General features: G+C 43.1%; 1 protein-coding gene across 1 annotated transcript in view; it reads left to right on the top strand.

The window, feature by feature from the left end:
- The window catches only part of LOC118786883 (collagen alpha-1(XVI) chain-like), a 43,916-nt gene extending 27,648 nt beyond the window's left edge, over nt 1-16,268 (top strand). Inside the window, exons 39-67 of the mRNA XM_036542231.1 lie at nt 949-1,002; nt 2,131-2,163; nt 2,596-2,721; nt 3,108-3,143; nt 3,606-3,692; nt 3,819-3,854; nt 4,422-4,457; nt 4,879-4,932; nt 5,094-5,147; nt 5,495-5,548; nt 6,198-6,242; nt 7,014-7,067; nt 7,697-7,732; nt 7,858-7,920; nt 8,148-8,219; nt 8,379-8,432; nt 8,756-8,800; nt 9,149-9,193; nt 11,115-11,168; nt 11,393-11,446; nt 11,780-11,830; nt 11,954-12,052; nt 12,275-12,310; nt 12,918-12,962; nt 13,075-13,272; nt 14,097-14,160; nt 14,757-14,933; nt 15,794-15,871; nt 16,078-16,268. Of these exons, the coding sequence (XP_036398124.1) occupies nt 949-1,002; nt 2,131-2,163; nt 2,596-2,721; nt 3,108-3,143; nt 3,606-3,692; nt 3,819-3,854; nt 4,422-4,457; nt 4,879-4,932; nt 5,094-5,147; nt 5,495-5,548; nt 6,198-6,242; nt 7,014-7,067; nt 7,697-7,732; nt 7,858-7,920; nt 8,148-8,219; nt 8,379-8,432; nt 8,756-8,800; nt 9,149-9,193; nt 11,115-11,168; nt 11,393-11,446; nt 11,780-11,830; nt 11,954-12,052; nt 12,275-12,310; nt 12,918-12,962; nt 13,075-13,272; nt 14,097-14,160; nt 14,757-14,933; nt 15,794-15,871; nt 16,078-16,268 (2,031 nt within the window). The remainder of the gene's footprint in view (nt 1-948; nt 1,003-2,130; nt 2,164-2,595; nt 2,722-3,107; nt 3,144-3,605; nt 3,693-3,818; nt 3,855-4,421; nt 4,458-4,878; nt 4,933-5,093; nt 5,148-5,494; nt 5,549-6,197; nt 6,243-7,013; nt 7,068-7,696; nt 7,733-7,857; nt 7,921-8,147; nt 8,220-8,378; nt 8,433-8,755; nt 8,801-9,148; nt 9,194-11,114; nt 11,169-11,392; nt 11,447-11,779; nt 11,831-11,953; nt 12,053-12,274; nt 12,311-12,917; nt 12,963-13,074; nt 13,273-14,096; nt 14,161-14,756; nt 14,934-15,793; nt 15,872-16,077) is intronic.
- The last annotated feature ends 2,006 nt before the right edge of the window (nt 16,269-18,274 follow it).

Raw genomic sequence — 18,274 nt, 5'->3', positions numbered from 1 at the left:
TCATGTTTTGTGAATTCAGTTACATACCTTCATTCCTTCCTACAGTATACTCTATCAGTTGAAACATCTGTCTGGTGGAATGGCAGATATTGGTGAAGCTCTGGTTTAATATAGGACTGAAACCCATCCATATTAAAAAAGTATGGTGTAAGAGGTAATAGTGTCTCTGCAGATCTCTCTGCAGTGTCAGTGGGGTGTGACCAGATAGTCATGTTAATTTTACAATCCAAAATCGAAAAGCTTTTACTCTGGATACAAAAATGTCCATCCATTAATAAGGGCATGAATGAGGATAAAAAGCATAATCATTACCTCTCAGATTTAAGATTCTCCAGGGCTTATTTAGGCCATGCTCCTCTCAGTCATTTTAGTGGTCTTCCTCAGACATTAAGAGATGGTCTGCCTACTGTGGTCAAAAGCACACCGCTGACTGCCGTAGCAATCACATAATCTAATAATGTGCTGATAAATGGAGAATGTCCCCATTTGGATGTACACGCTCAGAAAGATGACTGATCGCCCCGCGGCTGAGCCATTCACTAAAATAGACCTCCATACTTTATCATTAAACTAAATTGGGTTAAAAGCACTAAAACAGACCTCCCTGCTACCTGCCTGTAGTATTATAATAATTATGGGTTATATGTTATAGGTTACATGGGTTATACAGGTATGTTTTACTATATGGGTTTATGTGTGGGCAGCAATGTGGTCTAGTGTTAAGGGGCATAAAAAGTAACCCAAAGGTTGCTGGTTTGATTCCCTGCAGGGACACTGGTGCTCTACCCTTGGGCAAGGTACTTAACCCACAAGTGCCTCAGTAAAAATCCAGCTATATAAATGGATAAAATTGTAACCTATGTGAGTTGCTGTGGATAAGAGTGTCTGCTAAATGACAACAATGTAATGTGTGGGCTAAGATAACTAATTCTGTTCTTCTTTTCTCAGGGCTTCCCTGGCACTGATGGAGAGTCAGGGCAGCCAGGTACACCTGGGAGCCAGGTGAGTAATTACATGTGGGTAACTAGCTGACCGCTTTTTGGTAGGCTAAGGTACTGAAAGACACAGTATTTGTAGGTAGTACCACAGGTACTGATTCTAGATCAGTGTCAGCCTTTGGCTCAAAATGGGTGGAGTTTAGAGGCAATCCGTTTAGCTGATTCTGAGCTACCTACCCGATGCAAAACATGAATCATAGGTAAGGTTTGTTTTAGGAGTGTTATTTTCTGCACCTGCTGTCCAAACATAATGAAGTATACTTTCCTTGGCTCAGTATAAGATAAAGTGATTACATTTGTCTTATGCTCTCATAGCTTTAATCGTGCCCTGCCAAAGGCACATCCCTGACGAATAGGCTAAGAATGCTTCCCATGAGTTTTTAAACAAGTGTTTAATAGCGTGCTCATATATTTTAAGGAATGTTTAGTTCATGGTAATGTGCTTTATCATGAGTAGAAAATGAAAGCGAAAATGATGGTGTTCACATATTCATGAAGGAGGAGAGGCTTAGATCAAACTTGCAGTGCTTGAGTTGGGGGGTGTGGGTTCTGTGATGTTATGTCATGCTGTCCCATTTAACAGTGGTGTTGTGGTCATGGTAAACTGTAGTTTTGTGATCACGATTATCTGTGGTGTCATTATCATGGCTACCTGTAGTTTTGTGGTCAAGGGCGCTCATAGTTTGTTGTCCTGTTTATCTATAGTTTTGTGGTCATGGTAACTTGTATTTTTGTAGTCATGCTTGTCTGTAGTTTTGTGGTTGTGGTTAGCTGTATTTTTGTGGTCATGGTTTCCTGTAGATTTGTGGTGATTGGTACCTGTATTTTTGTAGTCATGCTTGTCTGTAGTTTTGTGGTTGTGGTTAGCTGTATTTTTGTGGTCATGGTTTCCTGTAGATTTGTGGTGATTGGTACCTGTATTTTTGTAGTCATGCTTGTCTGTAGTTTTGTGGTTGTGGTTAGCTGTATTTTTGTGGTCATGGTTTCCTGTAGATTTGTGGTGATTGGTACCTGTATTTTTGTAGTCATGCTTGTCTGTAGTTTTATGGTTGTGGTTAGCTGTATTTTTTTGGTCATGGTTTTCTGTAGATTTATGCTCATGGTTGCTGCCTTCTCCCTCACCCCTCCACAGCCTTCCTTGCCACTTATCCAGCCAACCCTCAGGGTGAGTGATCACGGTTTCCATGGTAACCACTGTGCTTAAGTAAAGCACTTGCTATAGTTCAGATCTGTCAAGCCACATGCATCAGTCCTACAGATTTAACCCACACACACACGCACACGCACACACACACATACACATTCTTACACACACACGCACACGCACACACACACATACACATTCTCACACACACACACACATACACACACTCACATACACATTCACATTCAGGATTTTTGAATGATTTTTTATGTACGTCTCATTGTCTGGTGAAGGTGTGTTAATGGCTCTCCCTGGTGCAGGTGGTAGTATTTGTGAGAGTGTGTGTATGTGTGTGTGTGGGTACAGGTGGTGTGTGTCTGTGTGTGTCTGTGTCTGTGTGTGGGTACAGGTGGTGTGTGTTGCTCTGTAAATATGTTAATGTCTCTGGCACAGGTGTTATGTGGGGAATGCGCTTATGGTCTCCCTGGTGTGCCTGGCGTGACGGGCGGTAAGGGAGAGAAGGGTGACCCGGGCGATCCATGGGACCTGGACACAGGGCCCTCAGACAACTGTGAGAGGGTGAGAACATGGGCAGGTGGGCGAAGGGGTAGGAGGCAGGGGTGAGTTAGGGGGGTAGATACAGTGGTCAGTGGGATGGGCACAAGGTAGTGTGGGCTAGGTTGGATATGGGGCTGTGGGGTGGGGAAGGTTAGGGAAAGGGTTTTGGGGTGATTAGGGCAGAGTGGGGAAGGTTGTGTGAAAAGCTTTGGGATGATCATGGTGGTCTAAGGTAGGGTAGGTAAAGGATGAGAATAAGGGCAGCAAAGGATCATGGGGGTGTCAGAGTCAAGTGTTATGGCAGTGTGGGAAAGGAGAATGTGGGTATGATGGTCAAAACTCAGTTCTGATACACTACAATGCTGAAAGACCACGACTGGGACTCATAATGTCCAATGTCTCCACAGTGTTTCCAGGCATTCAACATAGAGGTATCGGAAAGGGTATGTATCTCACCTGCCAAGAGTCTCTGATCAACAATCTCAGTCTCTGAGTTCTACACAGTCAGCATGTGTAAGGTTGTGTGCACATACAACATTTTTGGGCACTAAAGGTGATTTAGTGGACAAAGCCCCTCTTCAATAGTACTTGAAACCTTAAATGTCAGCAGGTTTTGTCTGTTAGACACCTATTTTACACTAACTATTCCTCAGATTGACCCTGTCTATTTATGATATCAGTCATTTCTGGTATGTCATGGCATTAATGGGTTAAATACTGATAGTCATGGTATTGTGTGATAGTCCCTGCATGGTGTGATGGTACATGTAGGGTGTGATGGTCCCTGTTTTATGTGTGTCTACATGAGCTTTCATCTGTGTGTCTGTGTGTACATATATTTCCTACCATTTGTATGTGTATTATGACTTTGTGGAAAAGGACCTATCATGTGCGCTATCTTGCAGCCTGGAAGGAACAATGAGGGATCAGGGTGCCCAGGAATGCCAGGAACTCCAGGTGTACCAGGATACCCTGGCCAGAAGGGGGCACAGGTGAGCAAGCAAGGGGGAGGTGCAATGTAGGTCAGGAGGGGAGGTGTTACTCCAACTTTCACTTATCCACACAAACTTGGGGATGGTTTGGCATATCATCTAATAGTATTCCTCTCTTTCCTCCAGGGTCAAAAGGGATTCACTGGGCCTTCAGGAAATATTGTGAGTGATCAGTTGCCATCACGACTGAAAGATGCATCATCTACTACACTTCAGTTTTACTGACCAGTTGAGCTGGCTGCAGAGTAGAGTCCTTTTCATTGCTTTGAGTAAGAAAAAGAGGCACAGTTTGTGGCATATGATATTTGTGTTTTTAAATGCCTAGACTTCTGCTGCTGATTGGTGTATTGCTTTCAAAAACAGCAGTCATCATCCCAGAGGTTTTCTGTCTCTCGTTCATGAGCAAAGCTTGAGAATATCTGCTGTTCTCACCATATAATTCCATTTGGTCACCTGTTTCAATTTTAGTAAACATACTGTATACACAGGCATTTTCAAGTGCTTTTAATTTCAGTGCCAGGATTTTCAATCATAAGGTATCAGGAAACAGCATCTCAAAAACAGTGTTTTGCAGCTAAGTCAAAATGACAGTATTATATAATTTTGTTGCATTGTTTGTGGACGTGACTTACAGACCAATTCAGTTCTTCCATCACCCACACATTCTGATAGTGTTGTCTTGGTTACTGTAGGAAGGCTGTCCTTCTCATTGCCTGATTCTTTCCTCAGGGGCCTCCTGGGCTTCCCGGGCCTCCCGGATTACCTGTAAGTCTGTGGCTTTTTTTCTCACGCTCTGACTCTTTTAATCATCCGCACAAAGCCTTTCTGCCTACCCAACTTAAACCATCATACTCTACTCTCTCCATTCCCACATCCCTCTTTCTCTCTCTCTCTCTCTCGCTTTCTCCTTTCTCTCTTTCTCTCTCTTTGTGTTTACTCAGTCGGACCGCTGGTGTATCACAGTAGTTACCATCCGGAAGCTCCTAGAGCAGAAAGGACAGAAGTTGATCTGATTATTATAAAGAATAGCATCCTATAGCACCTCATTCAAATCGACTGACCTCTAAATCAAATCCGCTGTAGTGCAGCTGCATGTGGTGTGCTTTTGGTGTTTTAAGAGGATGCAGGATGGCTGCCTCTACCCCTCCCCCCCATTTCTCCATCATTCTCTGTCTGTCTGTTGTAGGGACTGAAGGGGGAGAGAGGAAGGGTGGGAGAAGTGGGAATAAAAGGAGAACAGGTGAGTGTATTTGTGTTCCTTCTATGTCAGTATGTCGACCTATAAGCATGTGTTGCGGAGTGCCTGCTCTGATGTCACTTCCAGGTGAGGCATTCCTGTGTGCTCCTCACCTTCCTCCGCACAGTGTGATCTCACTGATTCACCCTCTCACCTGTTTGCAGGGCTCTCCAGGGAAGCCTGGGTACCCAGGAACAGCGGGGCCTCCTGGACATTACGTAAGGCTTTGTCTCCTCCATGTACCTCCCATAATGCACCCCCATTCACGTGTTTCCCATGATGCACTCCTCCCCTTTTAGTGATTTCCCTCCTGCACTCAGTCTCTGCTCCGCTTTTAACAGCTGTTCTAGTGGACAGATAGAGTGAAAGGAGGGGATGGGGAGGGATGAAGCAGAGGGTGGAGAGAGGGAATGATGGATGAACGGATAGGGGGAGGGGTGAAATGAAGGATAGAGTGACATTTATGATTCAGTATATTGAGTCATTCCTTCATTGGCTCATTCGTTCACTGATTCATAAATCTGTTCATACATTAATTTATTCATTCCATTCTTCCTGGTAACAGGGACTGAAGGGGGAAGCTGGAGAGCCAGGTGACGTGGGACGGAAAGGAGAAGCGGTAAGGATATTCTGACTCACCAGAGTCCAACAGTAATGAACGTTAACAGGAATGTATAGTACTATCTGTCACTAACCAGAGGTGCTTACCCCTCTAGAAATAAAATGATGTTCATTAATGCTATAAACATACAGAACCTCATAAGATTTCTTAAATACACTATATACACTATATCCAGTAAAAAGTACACTAAAAAGCTTTTAAACTTTTCTGACTGATGATACGGTCACATGTATCTTAAGCTGTGCCTGTGGTAATGTATATATGGTGCTATCCCTGACTGATGTTGTGGTTTATGTGCATTTAACGATGTCCTAGACTGATGATGTGGTTATGTACTGAATCTATGGCACTGTCCCTGACTAATGTTGTGATTATGTACATTTAACGATGTCCTTGACTGACGATGTGGTTATGTATATATGGCTCTCTCCCTGACTGATGTTGTGATTATGTCCAATATATATGGCCCTGTTCCTGACTTATGTTGTGGTTATGTATATATGGCACTGCCCCTGACTGATGCTGTGATTATGTACATGTAACGCTGTCCTTGACTGATGATGTGGTTATGTATGCATGAAATTGTCCCTGACTGATGATGTAGTTATAGAAGTCCTTCTCTGCCTGTCTGCTTTCATCTCTCTAGGGAGCAGCTGGAGCTCCAGGGTATCCAGGGTCATCTGGGCCTGTGGTGAGAGAGAACCTGCGGGCCTCCACGCTCTTACATCACTGACAGAGTCTGATCACAATGCACACGCCTGGTGTAGCTCCTGTCTTCTTACCTGTCATACCTGGAGGTCCTTACAGACAGAGAGAAGGAGGTGCAGGGCAGAGAGAGTGAAATACCCAAATATGTTCATGTTCAATTTCAAGAGTTGATTTTGAATCATGATCAATCATTGTAAAAAAAAAAAAAAACTGGCTTCAGCCTCAGTTCCACTGGCTGCCCAAGACGTCACATCCCTCTCAAAGTCAAAGTCTACCCCAGCATCCTCTGTGCCTGTCCCATCCTATCGGAGCCCAGTGCTACCCCAGCATGCTAGTGTTTTTAGAACTGTGTAGGAATCATCTCTACTTTTCTGCTCGTGTAGTTCCATTACACTGAGCTGTGCAAACAGCCCCATGGCTATATGAAGGGCACATAGCTCAATAAAATAAATTGGATAATTCAGTAAGAATGTATTCTACAGATCATAATAACATTGTTACAAAATTACACATGCAGATCTTAATCAAACATGACTGCCAGGAGGGCCTCCTTAAACCAGCGGTTTCAATTAACTTCCTGAGACTGTTCTTTCTCATAGCATTTAATTTTTTATCTCTATTTTGCTAATTTTACTCAGTTTTGCATTGCTTTTTTGAAACATACTTTTCAATGATCTTTATTACTATGTTAAGTAAAATGTGACTGCTTTGATTGACATTTTGCGGTTAATATTGTAACTCGTGCCACTCGCAGGGACCCAAAGGTGACCCAGGTGTGGCTGGACCACCTGGACTGAAGGGGGAGCAGGTAGGTCAACATAGGTAGGTAGGTGACTGCTGGATACTGTGCAGTTGATCAGGTCACTTGTTTAGCTGAAGCTGAAATAATGCAGATGTCCATGCTTTTACAACATTTTTGATGGAGTCAGATCAGTGTGGCAGACTGTCACTGTTCCATTGACACTCTTTCACCAAAACCGGGGGCCTGGGAAAATTGGGGGTGAAAGCACACCACGTGATGCAGTCACAAAACAGCATTCATTACTAAAATGACCTTTAGCAACTTCACCTTCAGTGTGCACCGCTCCTTTATCCATAGCTTGATCGGCGGAATACGGTTTGTTTATTGTTTATTTGTGTGTATGTGTGTGTGTTTGTGAGAGAGAGGGAAAGAGAGAGAGAGAGAGAAAGAGAGTGAGTGAGTGGGTGAGAGAGAGAGGGAAAGAAAGAGAGAGAAATAGTGTGTGTGTGTGTGTGTGTGTGTGTGTGTGTGTGTGTGTGTGTGTGTGTGTGTGTGTGTGTGTGTGTGCTTCTCTGCTGTACCTACTGGGCCGCCTTTGTTTTCTCTGCAGGCTGACTGTGCATTTCATTTATTTGCTTCATTTCATTATGGAAGTAGCAATGGTACTTGAATAGAAATGTGTTTCTCATATTTAGGGTACAGGAGGACAACCAGGTTTCCCAGGACAGCAAGTAAGTAACAAAAGACAATTATGTATTTTTCTGTGTCTGTGTCTGTGAGAGAGAGATAGATAGAGAGAGAGAGAGAGAGACAGAAAGATTGGGTGTAATGAGGTAATGACTCTGTGTGCTTTTAGGGGCCTCCTGGACTCCCAGGCCCAGCAGGTCCTTCAGGGGTTCGCGGACCACCAGGAGAAAAAGTGAGCGTCCATGACAACCATCACCTCACCAATGTTGATCATTGACTTGCATATAAGCATATTTAATAGGATGTTACCAGTGTTACTGATGATGGCGTCACAAATTCTGATTCTACCTGTAATGATGCAGACAGCTATCTAAACACTATAAATGCATTGCTACTGGACGTTTTCCTGATGCAGAAAGTGTTACTGATTGTACTATCCTCCCTGTCTCTTTCCTCCAGGCTAAGGTGGGGGAAACGGGCTCACAGGGCCCCCCAGGACCGCTCGGCCTACCCGGAGTACCAGGCACACAAGTAAGCTGGGGGAAGGGGTGTCAGGGTATCCCAGAATCAACCTCCCTGATATCCGACATGGCGAAATGGATCAGGGGCAGAATTCTGTGATATCCAGGAGGATAAAGTAAGAGTTTATTCACGTGTTGCTTTTCACCACTGTGTGTCTGTGAACCCCAGGGACCTCCAGGGAGTCCAGGCACTGACGGGAGAGAAGGGAAACCAGGAGTCAAGGTAAGAGACGTGTTCTGACATTAAAGTAATTGAAGTTGAAGTAATTTAAGTCATTGAAGTAATGTTAAGTACACAAGGCTCCAGTAATTCTGTGCACTGTGTAAGTAGATGTACAATAATAACTGCATTGAACATGTGTGAGTGTGGTAGAGACTGTATGGCACATGCATATTTGCGTGGTATGTTCACAGAAGTATAGACAGTGTATACTAGTGTGTGTTTGAAAGACTGGATGATATAGTATCAGGTCTTCAGCCCAATCATCAAGTTTCCTCAAAACTCAACTGTAACGTCTTCCCTCCACTTCTCCCCCCTACCCCCAGGGAGATCGTGGTGAAGTCGGCCCAGTTGGACCCATTGGACTCCCAGTACACAACCCTCTTTGCTCTCTGGCATTGTTAAATTGAGACAAAATCGGTCATTGTTATTGTTGCTGTTGTTGTTATGTAATACACATTGTACATTATTCACATTTTATGACTGTATAAAAATCTTGGTTACAACCTGCAGTAAAATATCTCAATAACATATTTTACATGTTAAAATGAAGATGAAAGTAATATTGAAATAGGCTAATGTAAAGTGTCCATCAGGGAGGATTGCCACAGGTTAGATTTAAGAAATGTAGTCTGTTAAGATGTAACAGACATGTCCTTGACATGTCTGTTACAGACATGTCCATGATCAGGGAATGACTGCTCTCTCTGATCTTCCAGGGTCTTACAGGAGAAACAGGAGATCCCGGACCACCAGGCCTGAAGGTAAGTTTATGACTGAAGCCACTGCCATCCCAGCTCCCTAAATGAAGGCCTGATGAGATAGCCTGGGATATAGGTTTGCCAGGGAGACCACCTGTCTTGCTGCTTTTGAGGACATCCAAGGTTTTGCCACAGTAGAATATGATGGTAAATGGTGGCTAAACCATGTGACTGTGTTTTCCAGAGCACATCAGAGGTAGCAATGAGACTCCACCCAGCCTGGCCACCTCACTCATTCCTTTATGAAAGAACTGATGACACTGTTGTCATGTGTGGAAATACAGATCTTGATAAATGCAGACCATTTTTGCATCAACCGGGAGAACTTGAAAGATGTGTTATACCTCAGGTTGTGCATTAGGACAATATATTATCTCTCAGAGATCCAGTGAGAGTAATTGTACAGCTCTGTCAGTCATACTCTGTTGAGTAGCTTTGATAGTACCCCCCACCCCCCTCCCCTGGGAATTTCTTTAAAACTACATCAAAGCAGGAAAATTTCAATTTTTCATAATTCATAATGTTATAATATTCATAATAATTTTAACATTTAAAAGATTAATACACATTACACATTATTAATAAAGGGCCAGAAATGTATCCATAAATTTAAATATTACACCAAGAATATGACCACATTTTGTGTGGATTAAAGCATCAAGTATTAAAATATCTTAAAAGATGTCTGGGTAGGCATAAAAATCATAAACCATATCTCAAAAATTATCTGTGACATTTTGCCTATCTTTGAATCTCTTCAAAGAAAACTATATTAGCAAAGTCAAAATCAATTTAACCTTTGCATGAGATTTTTGGTGAATGCCCTAATTTAATCCAAATTGTCTGGGGAGCTGATTTTAGAACACATTAAATATAGCGTGTGCATTGTTTTTTTGTTATTTGATGCTCAGGTAATGTTGTGTAGATTTCTGTTAGATCCAGATCTTCTTTGAAAATGGTTATTCTAGTCTTTTCCATGTTGCATGCAAGGGCCTTTTTCTGACAGTACTGCAACAGCCCCTGCTCTGTGGGTGACAAGGGAACCAGGCCCTCTGTGTAAAGTACACATTCAACTTATTTATCATGAGAAGTGGGAACAAGGATAATTGTTCTAATGCTGTGGATCTGTGGATCTGACTCACTGATATTGCACAATGCTGTTCTGATTCCCCGAGAATATTTAATTTAAATTTTTAGCTATAATTATATCACATACTTTACCTCTATACCACTGGCAGTTAGCTTGCATAATCAGCCGTCATGCTTATCTGAAGCAATTCCTTTTGGATGTCTATAAAGCAAATAAATATTTTTTTTCCCATAACGTTTTCTCAGGACATTCTGCTCATTGGAAATGTCTGGTAGTCTTGTGCCGGATATATTCCCTAAAATTGCTCCTACATATGCTTCAGTAATTGGTGGTGCCACAGTTATTTCTTCTGTTAGAAAAAGGTATTACAGAACCAGACTACATTACATTACATTCATTTAGCAGACGCTCTTATCCAGAGCGACTTCCAGCACAACAGAACATAGGTGTATCCAATCAAGTTGAATGAGCAACAGTCTCAGACCAGATTCCCAGTCACCACCAATCTCACATTGGTCAATGTTTTATGAATGTCCTGTTGAAATTTTGCTCTGGTTTATATTTATTACTGCATTTATATTTTTTTTATAATGTTTAATGTTAATGTTTTATATTTACATTATTACTATATTTATATTTGATGTCAGGGCCACACATTTCTTGGGTTGAAGTATTAGCTACCTATCCTTTATATAACCTTAATGTCCTTAAAGTGAAGAGCATACTGTTTGTGTTGAATTGCTCTCCCTCCCTTTTCCCTTCTCACTGTCAGTGATGCAATGCTGTTTATGCTGAATTGCTTTCTCTCTCCCCTTTGCTCCTTCTTTCTGTCAGGGATGCATCGGTCCTCGGGGCCTGTATGGTTTTCCAGGTCAGCCTGGAGCAGAGGTGAGCAGCTGCTTTCTTTTTTTCTGTACTGTCACTGATACATATCATGCAACATCCAGACAGAGCAATTGTGAGTGTAAGTGTAAGACCTTCTGTGTCTGGCAAAAAGCAGGCAGGTTATGCAAAAATCACAGTCATTGATTTGATGAGGTGGGATAACATTGTAAAAATCACAGTAAAAATCAGATCTTCTTTTTGATTGTTTGATTTCCCTGTGCCTACAGGGTGGATCTGGTAGCCCTGGGCTAGAGGGCCCCCCTGGACCTCCTGGAAACCCTGTGCGCATCCTAACTACAAGGCTATTTGTCTATCTGTCTGTCTGTCTGTCTGACTGACTGTTTGTCTCAAGCTGCCTTTCTGCCTGTGTCTGTGTGTTACAGGCTGTTTCTCAGTCTGTATTTTAAGTGTCTGTACATAAATGGACAAGGACATGTATGAAATTATGACGTAGTATGTAGTATTATGAAGTAGTATTATGAGTACTGTGGGATGTATTGATCCAATGTGTATGTGTGTGCAAGTGTGAGAGCAAGTGTGAATCTGGCAGTGAGTATGTTTGCACAAACACACACATGCAAAGATAAACTTATGTTCTTCTGTTTGTGGTGCAGGGAGCAGAAGGCCCCTTTGGTCTTCCAGGGCCGGCTGGACCCCCAGGACCGGTAACAAACCCTTTCATTTCTGAATTACACTCTGCACCCTGTGCTGCACTGTTATGGAGGGTGTGTTCTTGGCTTTTTAGTGTCTGTCTATCTGTCTGTATCTGTCTGTCTGTCTGTTTAAAGGATGAGAGGGGTTTACCGGGTGACAATGGCGAGACAGGAGAGGCAGGACTGCGGGGCCTAGCAGGTCCACCTGGGCCACCGGGACGTCCAGGACGAGCGGTGAGTCCCAGCTGGACCCAGACAGAACCAAACAACCATCTTTCCTTGCGTGTCATTCTGCATTTCAGCTGTAGAGGGAGTGAACAGCACATGTTTAGATTGAATTTAAGGTTTGTGAATTAGAGAGCATTTGACAGTGTGTCGAGTATACAGGTATCTGCTAACAGGTAGAAATGGTCAGTAAATGGTTGGGATTTTTTTCTTACCTCCTCTGTCCACCAGGGGGAGGCAGGCGCAGATGGCCCTCCAGGGGAAGATGTGAGTACCACACAAGTCCACCCGTGTGATGGGCTGGCCAACGACTGCCTGCTTCTTATGCTGTATTTCTGTTCTCAGTGGTCAGATTTGCTTCATTTGTTCCATACCAGCCTGATATTTTTCTGAAATCTGTTTGTGTCCCGTTCTTTTTTTCATGATGTTTTACTAACCCATAAATGTTCTATGCAACTATAGCTGGATTTGCCATCTGTCTGAAATTAAAGTTACATTTGATGCATGATGGAGAATGTCAGTTGTGAATATTTGAATATTTTCCTGCTTTGCATAAAAGCATACACAACAGAAAGGATCAATTTTTCTGTGTTGTATGTCTATATATACATATATGTGTATGCAGATTTATGCGTGTTTATGTTTGATGTGGGGTATAGTTCATGTCTGTATTGTGCACTGCAAGCCTTCCCCATTCTGTAACTCTCTCTTTCAATTTCAATTCTAATATGCTATATAAGCATGACTGCTGGTAATACAATGTTTCAACTTAATACCATAAATAATACATCTATGAGGATTCATAACAATGAGTAAACTAAACAAATTAATGGTATCCTGTAAATAAGCGGTCTATCTGTCCCTCTTCTTGTAGGGATCTCCAGGTCACCCAGGGCAGAATGGACCACCTGGTCAGAAGGTAAGAGCTGCTCAGAGGATGAGGGTACAGTGGATGGTGTGAACAGTGCCCTCTGCTGGTGGCAGTGTGGCAGTAACTGGTTTCTAATGCTGTTTATGCATCTCTTTTTCAGGGGGACACAGGAGTCCCAGGACAGAAGGGCTTCCCTGGGGAGAGAGGCCCCCCTGGCCCCTCTGGTTGGAGGTCCACCTCCTGGAATGCTCCCAGTGTGGGAGCCATGGGGCCAGCAGGTCCCCGGGGGGAGCAGGGGAACCCAGGAAAGCCTGGACCCATGGGGGCCCCCGGAATACCAGGAATACCTGGGGTGCAGGTGAGGTTCACTATGATATATATCACTATTATGGTGGCACTGTTCTTCTCAAATGTGAATTTAGACTGTCACCTTCCTGACAGTGTGTTAAATTCAGCAAGAAAAGTAATAAGTGTAAGCATTGCTTAAAACCCCAGACTTAGGATTTAAGATTTGGAGATTAAAAATGTGATTTACAGGTGTGTACAATGTGTAGTATTGCCAAAGCAGGCTCTCTCTCTTCCATCTTACCCCACTGACACTGAAGAAAAGTATGTGATCAATGTGAGATGTGGTTGCATTGATTTCAGTGAAATGTTATTCTAAATTTTGCCATTACTGTAAGGAGAACATGTATTGAAAGCTTCATCAAATATATACACATGTATGACTGCATCAGAAACCCAAAATTTAAAAAATTGAGAGCCTGTGTGACCACCACCTTTGACCTGTGACAAGACCAGAATTCAGTCATAAAGATCAAAGGCCAATGTTGCAGAGGCTACACATTTTCAGTTAAAAGAGTCTTTTTACTTCCTCCACCAGCACCTCAGTGCTGTTAAACATGCTCTGTGCACATGCTTTGCTTACAGCTTCCATTTTTTCCGGTTTACATGAATTGTTTATTCAGTGCTGTCTGAATTTCAGAGTGCTAGTTCTTACTCTGTTCTTTTCAGACAGCTGGGTATCCACCCACCCATGCAGGACTGCCTCTGTGGAATAATTTCCATGTGTCAGTGGATAATGACTCACATCATGCTCTTTATTAAAAGCATAATATTATGTTAAAGCTTTTTTTTGCTTTCACATCCTTTCTCTCTTTCTCTCTCCTTTTTTCTCGGCAGGCTGCAGTCAACTATAATGAAATCCAGAACCTAATTCGTCAGCAGGTCACAGAGATTTTTGATGGTTAGTACACTGCGCCTACTTCCTGTTTCCTGTTTCCTGTTATCTCAGCGGGATTAGCATCCTCCAATGTGTAATTAACTAGACTGGCAACAGTGTTCCCCGCCCGTGGCCACTCCAATATTCCTTTTGGACCCAGATAGTCTTTCTTTTCACAGGGTTATCTTCGGAAAATGGGAAGCTTTTGTGTCAGATGATAGTGTTCTAGACACAATGTTGAAGATAATAGTCATAAGATTCTCTCCTGCACACATGTGCTTTGCATCTTATCTTTGACCCCTTCATTCAGAGTATTCTGTACTGTAAATTACACATTCTCCATCTCAGACTGTTCACCTCATCAAATGGTAATCACACATTTGATGTGACATACATCAGCGGTGTGCCCTTAAAAGCATGTCTTTACTGAGGTTGTTTTAAGCACAATGCCTTTTAGTCAAGTCTTCACTGAGGTAGTTTCAAGTGCCTTTGTCCACTGCTGCCTCTTCTTCACCCTGCTGCCTCACTGCCTCGCTTTGCTTCCTCAGTCTGCTGTTATCCCCATGTTTTGTCCCCGGAGTGTTCGTTGTGGTCATGTGACCCTGTTCTTGCTCCTACAGAGCACCTGGCCTACTACATGTCTCACAGACAGGCGCCAACGGGCGTGGCATCTGGGCGTGGTCAGCCTGGCCCTCCAGGGCAGGACGGGGCCCCTGGTGAGGATGGGTGCCCGGGCGTGCCTGGCCTCCCGGGGCTTCCTGGCCGAGAGGGGCAGCAAGGGAGAGTGGGTCCACCAGGTCAGAGATGTCAGCATTTCTTGTGTGGGAATTAACCACTGTGGGTGACTGTGGGTGTATGCACGAAAATGCCACATATCTGACCAATCAGATCATTATTTCCCATCACCCAATGGGATATTCAGATATTCTTATCCGCTCTGCATGTGCTTAAGACCAGACAGAGCCAGGTTCTTTCACGTAACATTTAAATGAGGAATGGGGGTGTTTTGGTCAGTATTGCCAGCTTTTATGTCAAATGCCAAAGCAGCCAGAAAGGATCCGTGCACAGTAAGAAGTGTGTCCTGGAACTCTGCAGGCTGTACACGCAGCGCCTGCAGTATGCTCAGTGCCAGTGCTGCTTTTCCCAAGTGTCCCACTGTTTTGGCCGGCATAATTTGAGTTTGTGTTTTTTTTTTTTTTTTCCTAAATGGCTTAAAACAGAGAAAAATTCCATTTTGCTCATATCCTTTCCCTTTCTGGAATTTATTAGACATCTGAGTCATGACAATCTGTTTGTCCAAACAGTTTCTGCTTCTTGTCCAGTAAAATTACTTATTAGAATGTCAGATCTATTACTCAGAGTTTTCTTAATGTATGAATTCAACTTTATATTTCACCGCATGTAGACGCATATTTTGTGTTGGTGTCAGGGGGGTGGTTCCAGGACTGCTAAGCACTGTTTGGGTTTGTTCTCAGAGGCAGGTCTTTGAGAGGCATGTTCCTGTAGCTGTCTGTAGCTGTCTGTACTTTATGTTTTTGTAGCTATCAGCTGTCTGTACTTTATGAGTCTATAATTGTCTGCAGCTGTCTGTAGCTGTTCACTGCTGCACAGTGATGATACCATCCTGTCCTCTGTTGTTGGGTCTCTATCCCTGCAGGTGTGGAGGGTTTGAAAGGGGAGAAGGGGTCACAGGGTGTGTCACAGACAGGTCGCGTGGGATGGCCAGGTGTTCCAGGTAAGATCCTGTTCAGTCACAGGAAATAACACATTTTTATCTCCATAAAGAAGTGTATCAGTTAATGTCTTTATCTCTCCTCTCCTCCTGTCATTTCTCATTTTCTCCATCCCTCCCTGTCTCTCTATCACATATGATACCCCTCCCCCTACACTGTGTTCACTTCTATGCCACCCACCCTCCCCCACCCCCTGTTCCTCTGCTAGGTGCTCCTGGGCCTCCAGGCTATGGCCTGACTGGTCCTCCAGGTCCAGCCGGACAGCAGGGGATGCAAGGGTCTCCCGGAGCCCCAGGTCCCCCAGGACAGGCAGGTGAGCGGGGCCCTTGTAACCCCTCAAACTGTCTGGGACTGATGCCCATACAATACATCCCTAAGGGACCCCCCAGGAGGGGGTGATTGGAGGGGGGGGGGGGGGGGTGTGGGAGAGGGAGGGAGGGGGAGAATGAGAAAGAAGGAGGGAGGAAAAAGAATGGAGGGGAAAAGGTGGGGGGGAATGATCACGCTTGCAACCCACTGATAATAAGAAACAGCCTGATAATGCACCCATTCACCATCACACACATGCAATTCACTGTCACACACAGGTGTGTAATTCACTGTCACACACAGGTGTGCAAGTCACCATCACATACTTACATGCAATTCACTGTCACACACAGGTGTGCAATTCACCATCACATACACACACAAAATTAACTGTCACACACAGGCATGCAATCCACCATCACAAACACATGCAATTCACTGTTACACACACGTGCAATTCACCATCACACAAACATGTACAACTCACCTTCATGCCCCCTACAGACAGGATCTTCACTGCTCTGTGAAGGTAATACTTCCACTGCTTCATAAAAGGGCTTGACTGATGAATTAAAATGTCAGTTTGGGTTTTCCTCTTAATTTCTCCCCATGAAGTCCTGCCAGGTGTCCCAAGTTCACAGTATGTCTGTAAAAAAAGATCACTGATAACTCCACGCTTTGATCAGCAGCTAAAGGCTTAGCATACTGCTAAAGCCTGTCCATCTATGCCTCACTAACTGTCTGTACCTGCAGAGGGAGAAATTCTGCAGGTGCCCAACTCTCCTGCCTGGTGGTAGAGTGTTTTTACCAGATATAAACTTTGACAGTATTTACCAAGCTCCGTGTTGCACTGTACATATTTATATATAAATATATATATCATTTTTTTTTTACTTTTAACTTTGTGAAAAAATCAACAGCAGTGTAGCATTTCTCGTGTACATCAAATTGGTCTTGATTTATTCAGGAAATACAGCTACCTGTTTTTAGGAATATATTTTTGTAAGCTTGTAAAGTTCAAGGAATTTTCTTCAAAAAGGTACATTTAATGCTAATAGAGCAGTCAATTTTTGTATTATTGTCTAACTGAATAACATGTTCACCAGGGAAGCCTCTGAATTGTGTTTGCTTGAAATCAGTTAAATAACAGTGCTAATTTTGTAATGGGAGGTATTTCTCAGAAGTCTGAGTTTAATTTTAGTGTTGTGATCCTGTGTGCATTCTGCAGGCATGTACTGTATTAATCATCAGATACTCTGACCTGAATCACGTTTCATTATAAAAAAGACTGTGGTTCCCCTCTCAACTTGTGACGAGCAGAGCATCTCTCTTTCTGTCTTTATAAATGTATGGTTGTTGGTTTGCACATCTTAATACTTCAAGAATCACAATACCTGCCTCCCAGAAAAAGCTTTAGCATAGTTAATGATCTGTACACCATGTATTGTGTGTGCTGCACTTTATATGTTGTCTGACTATTGGTACTGTCCTCATGTGGGACACATTGTGTTAAAGCTATAATTCACAGATTTTTTGTTTTGTTTTGTTTCATGGAAACTGGTAAAAATAAAAGTTTCTGAGACACATGGGGCAGCTCATCTTCCTCTTTTTCCCTGCAAAGTGTCTTTAATCCTAACGTCTTAAAAAGTGGAGCTGAGGTCAAAGTATTAATAATTATATTGCACAACAGTACAGACATCCCAAAGCAGCTGGCCTCTGGGAAGACACTGAAGTTGTGGAAAGATGGCATGTATGAGTGTAGCAGCTGTTCTTTTAAGGAATTAAACTTCAAAAGGGGTGTTAAGTCTTTTGATGCTGAATCCTGTTTGAAACTGGTAGGGCTAAGCAAGGTGGAAGTTAGACGGACCTGTATGTGTGCAACTGAAAGTAAGGACATTCAGTTTAAAACCAGCTGTGCTTATAACCAGCTTTGCATCATATCCAGCTTGCATTAATGGAAACATTTACATTTTGTATCTATAATGCAACATAGAAGCACACTGTCAATGCAATGCAAATCATTATTCAGTGCTATAAAACTTCTTTGTAAATGTTGTGCTCACTGCGGACAGTGCAACCAGAAAATCCCTTGATCT

The sequence above is a fragment of the Megalops cyprinoides genome, chromosome 12 (genome assembly GCF_013368585.1).
Source record: "Megalops cyprinoides isolate fMegCyp1 chromosome 12, fMegCyp1.pri, whole genome shotgun sequence".
In the NCBI taxonomy this organism is placed as follows: Eukaryota; Metazoa; Chordata; class Actinopteri; order Elopiformes; family Megalopidae; genus Megalops; species Megalops cyprinoides.
Note: the sequence above shows the minus strand (reverse complement) of the source record. Positions and strands in the feature narration are given on the sequence as shown.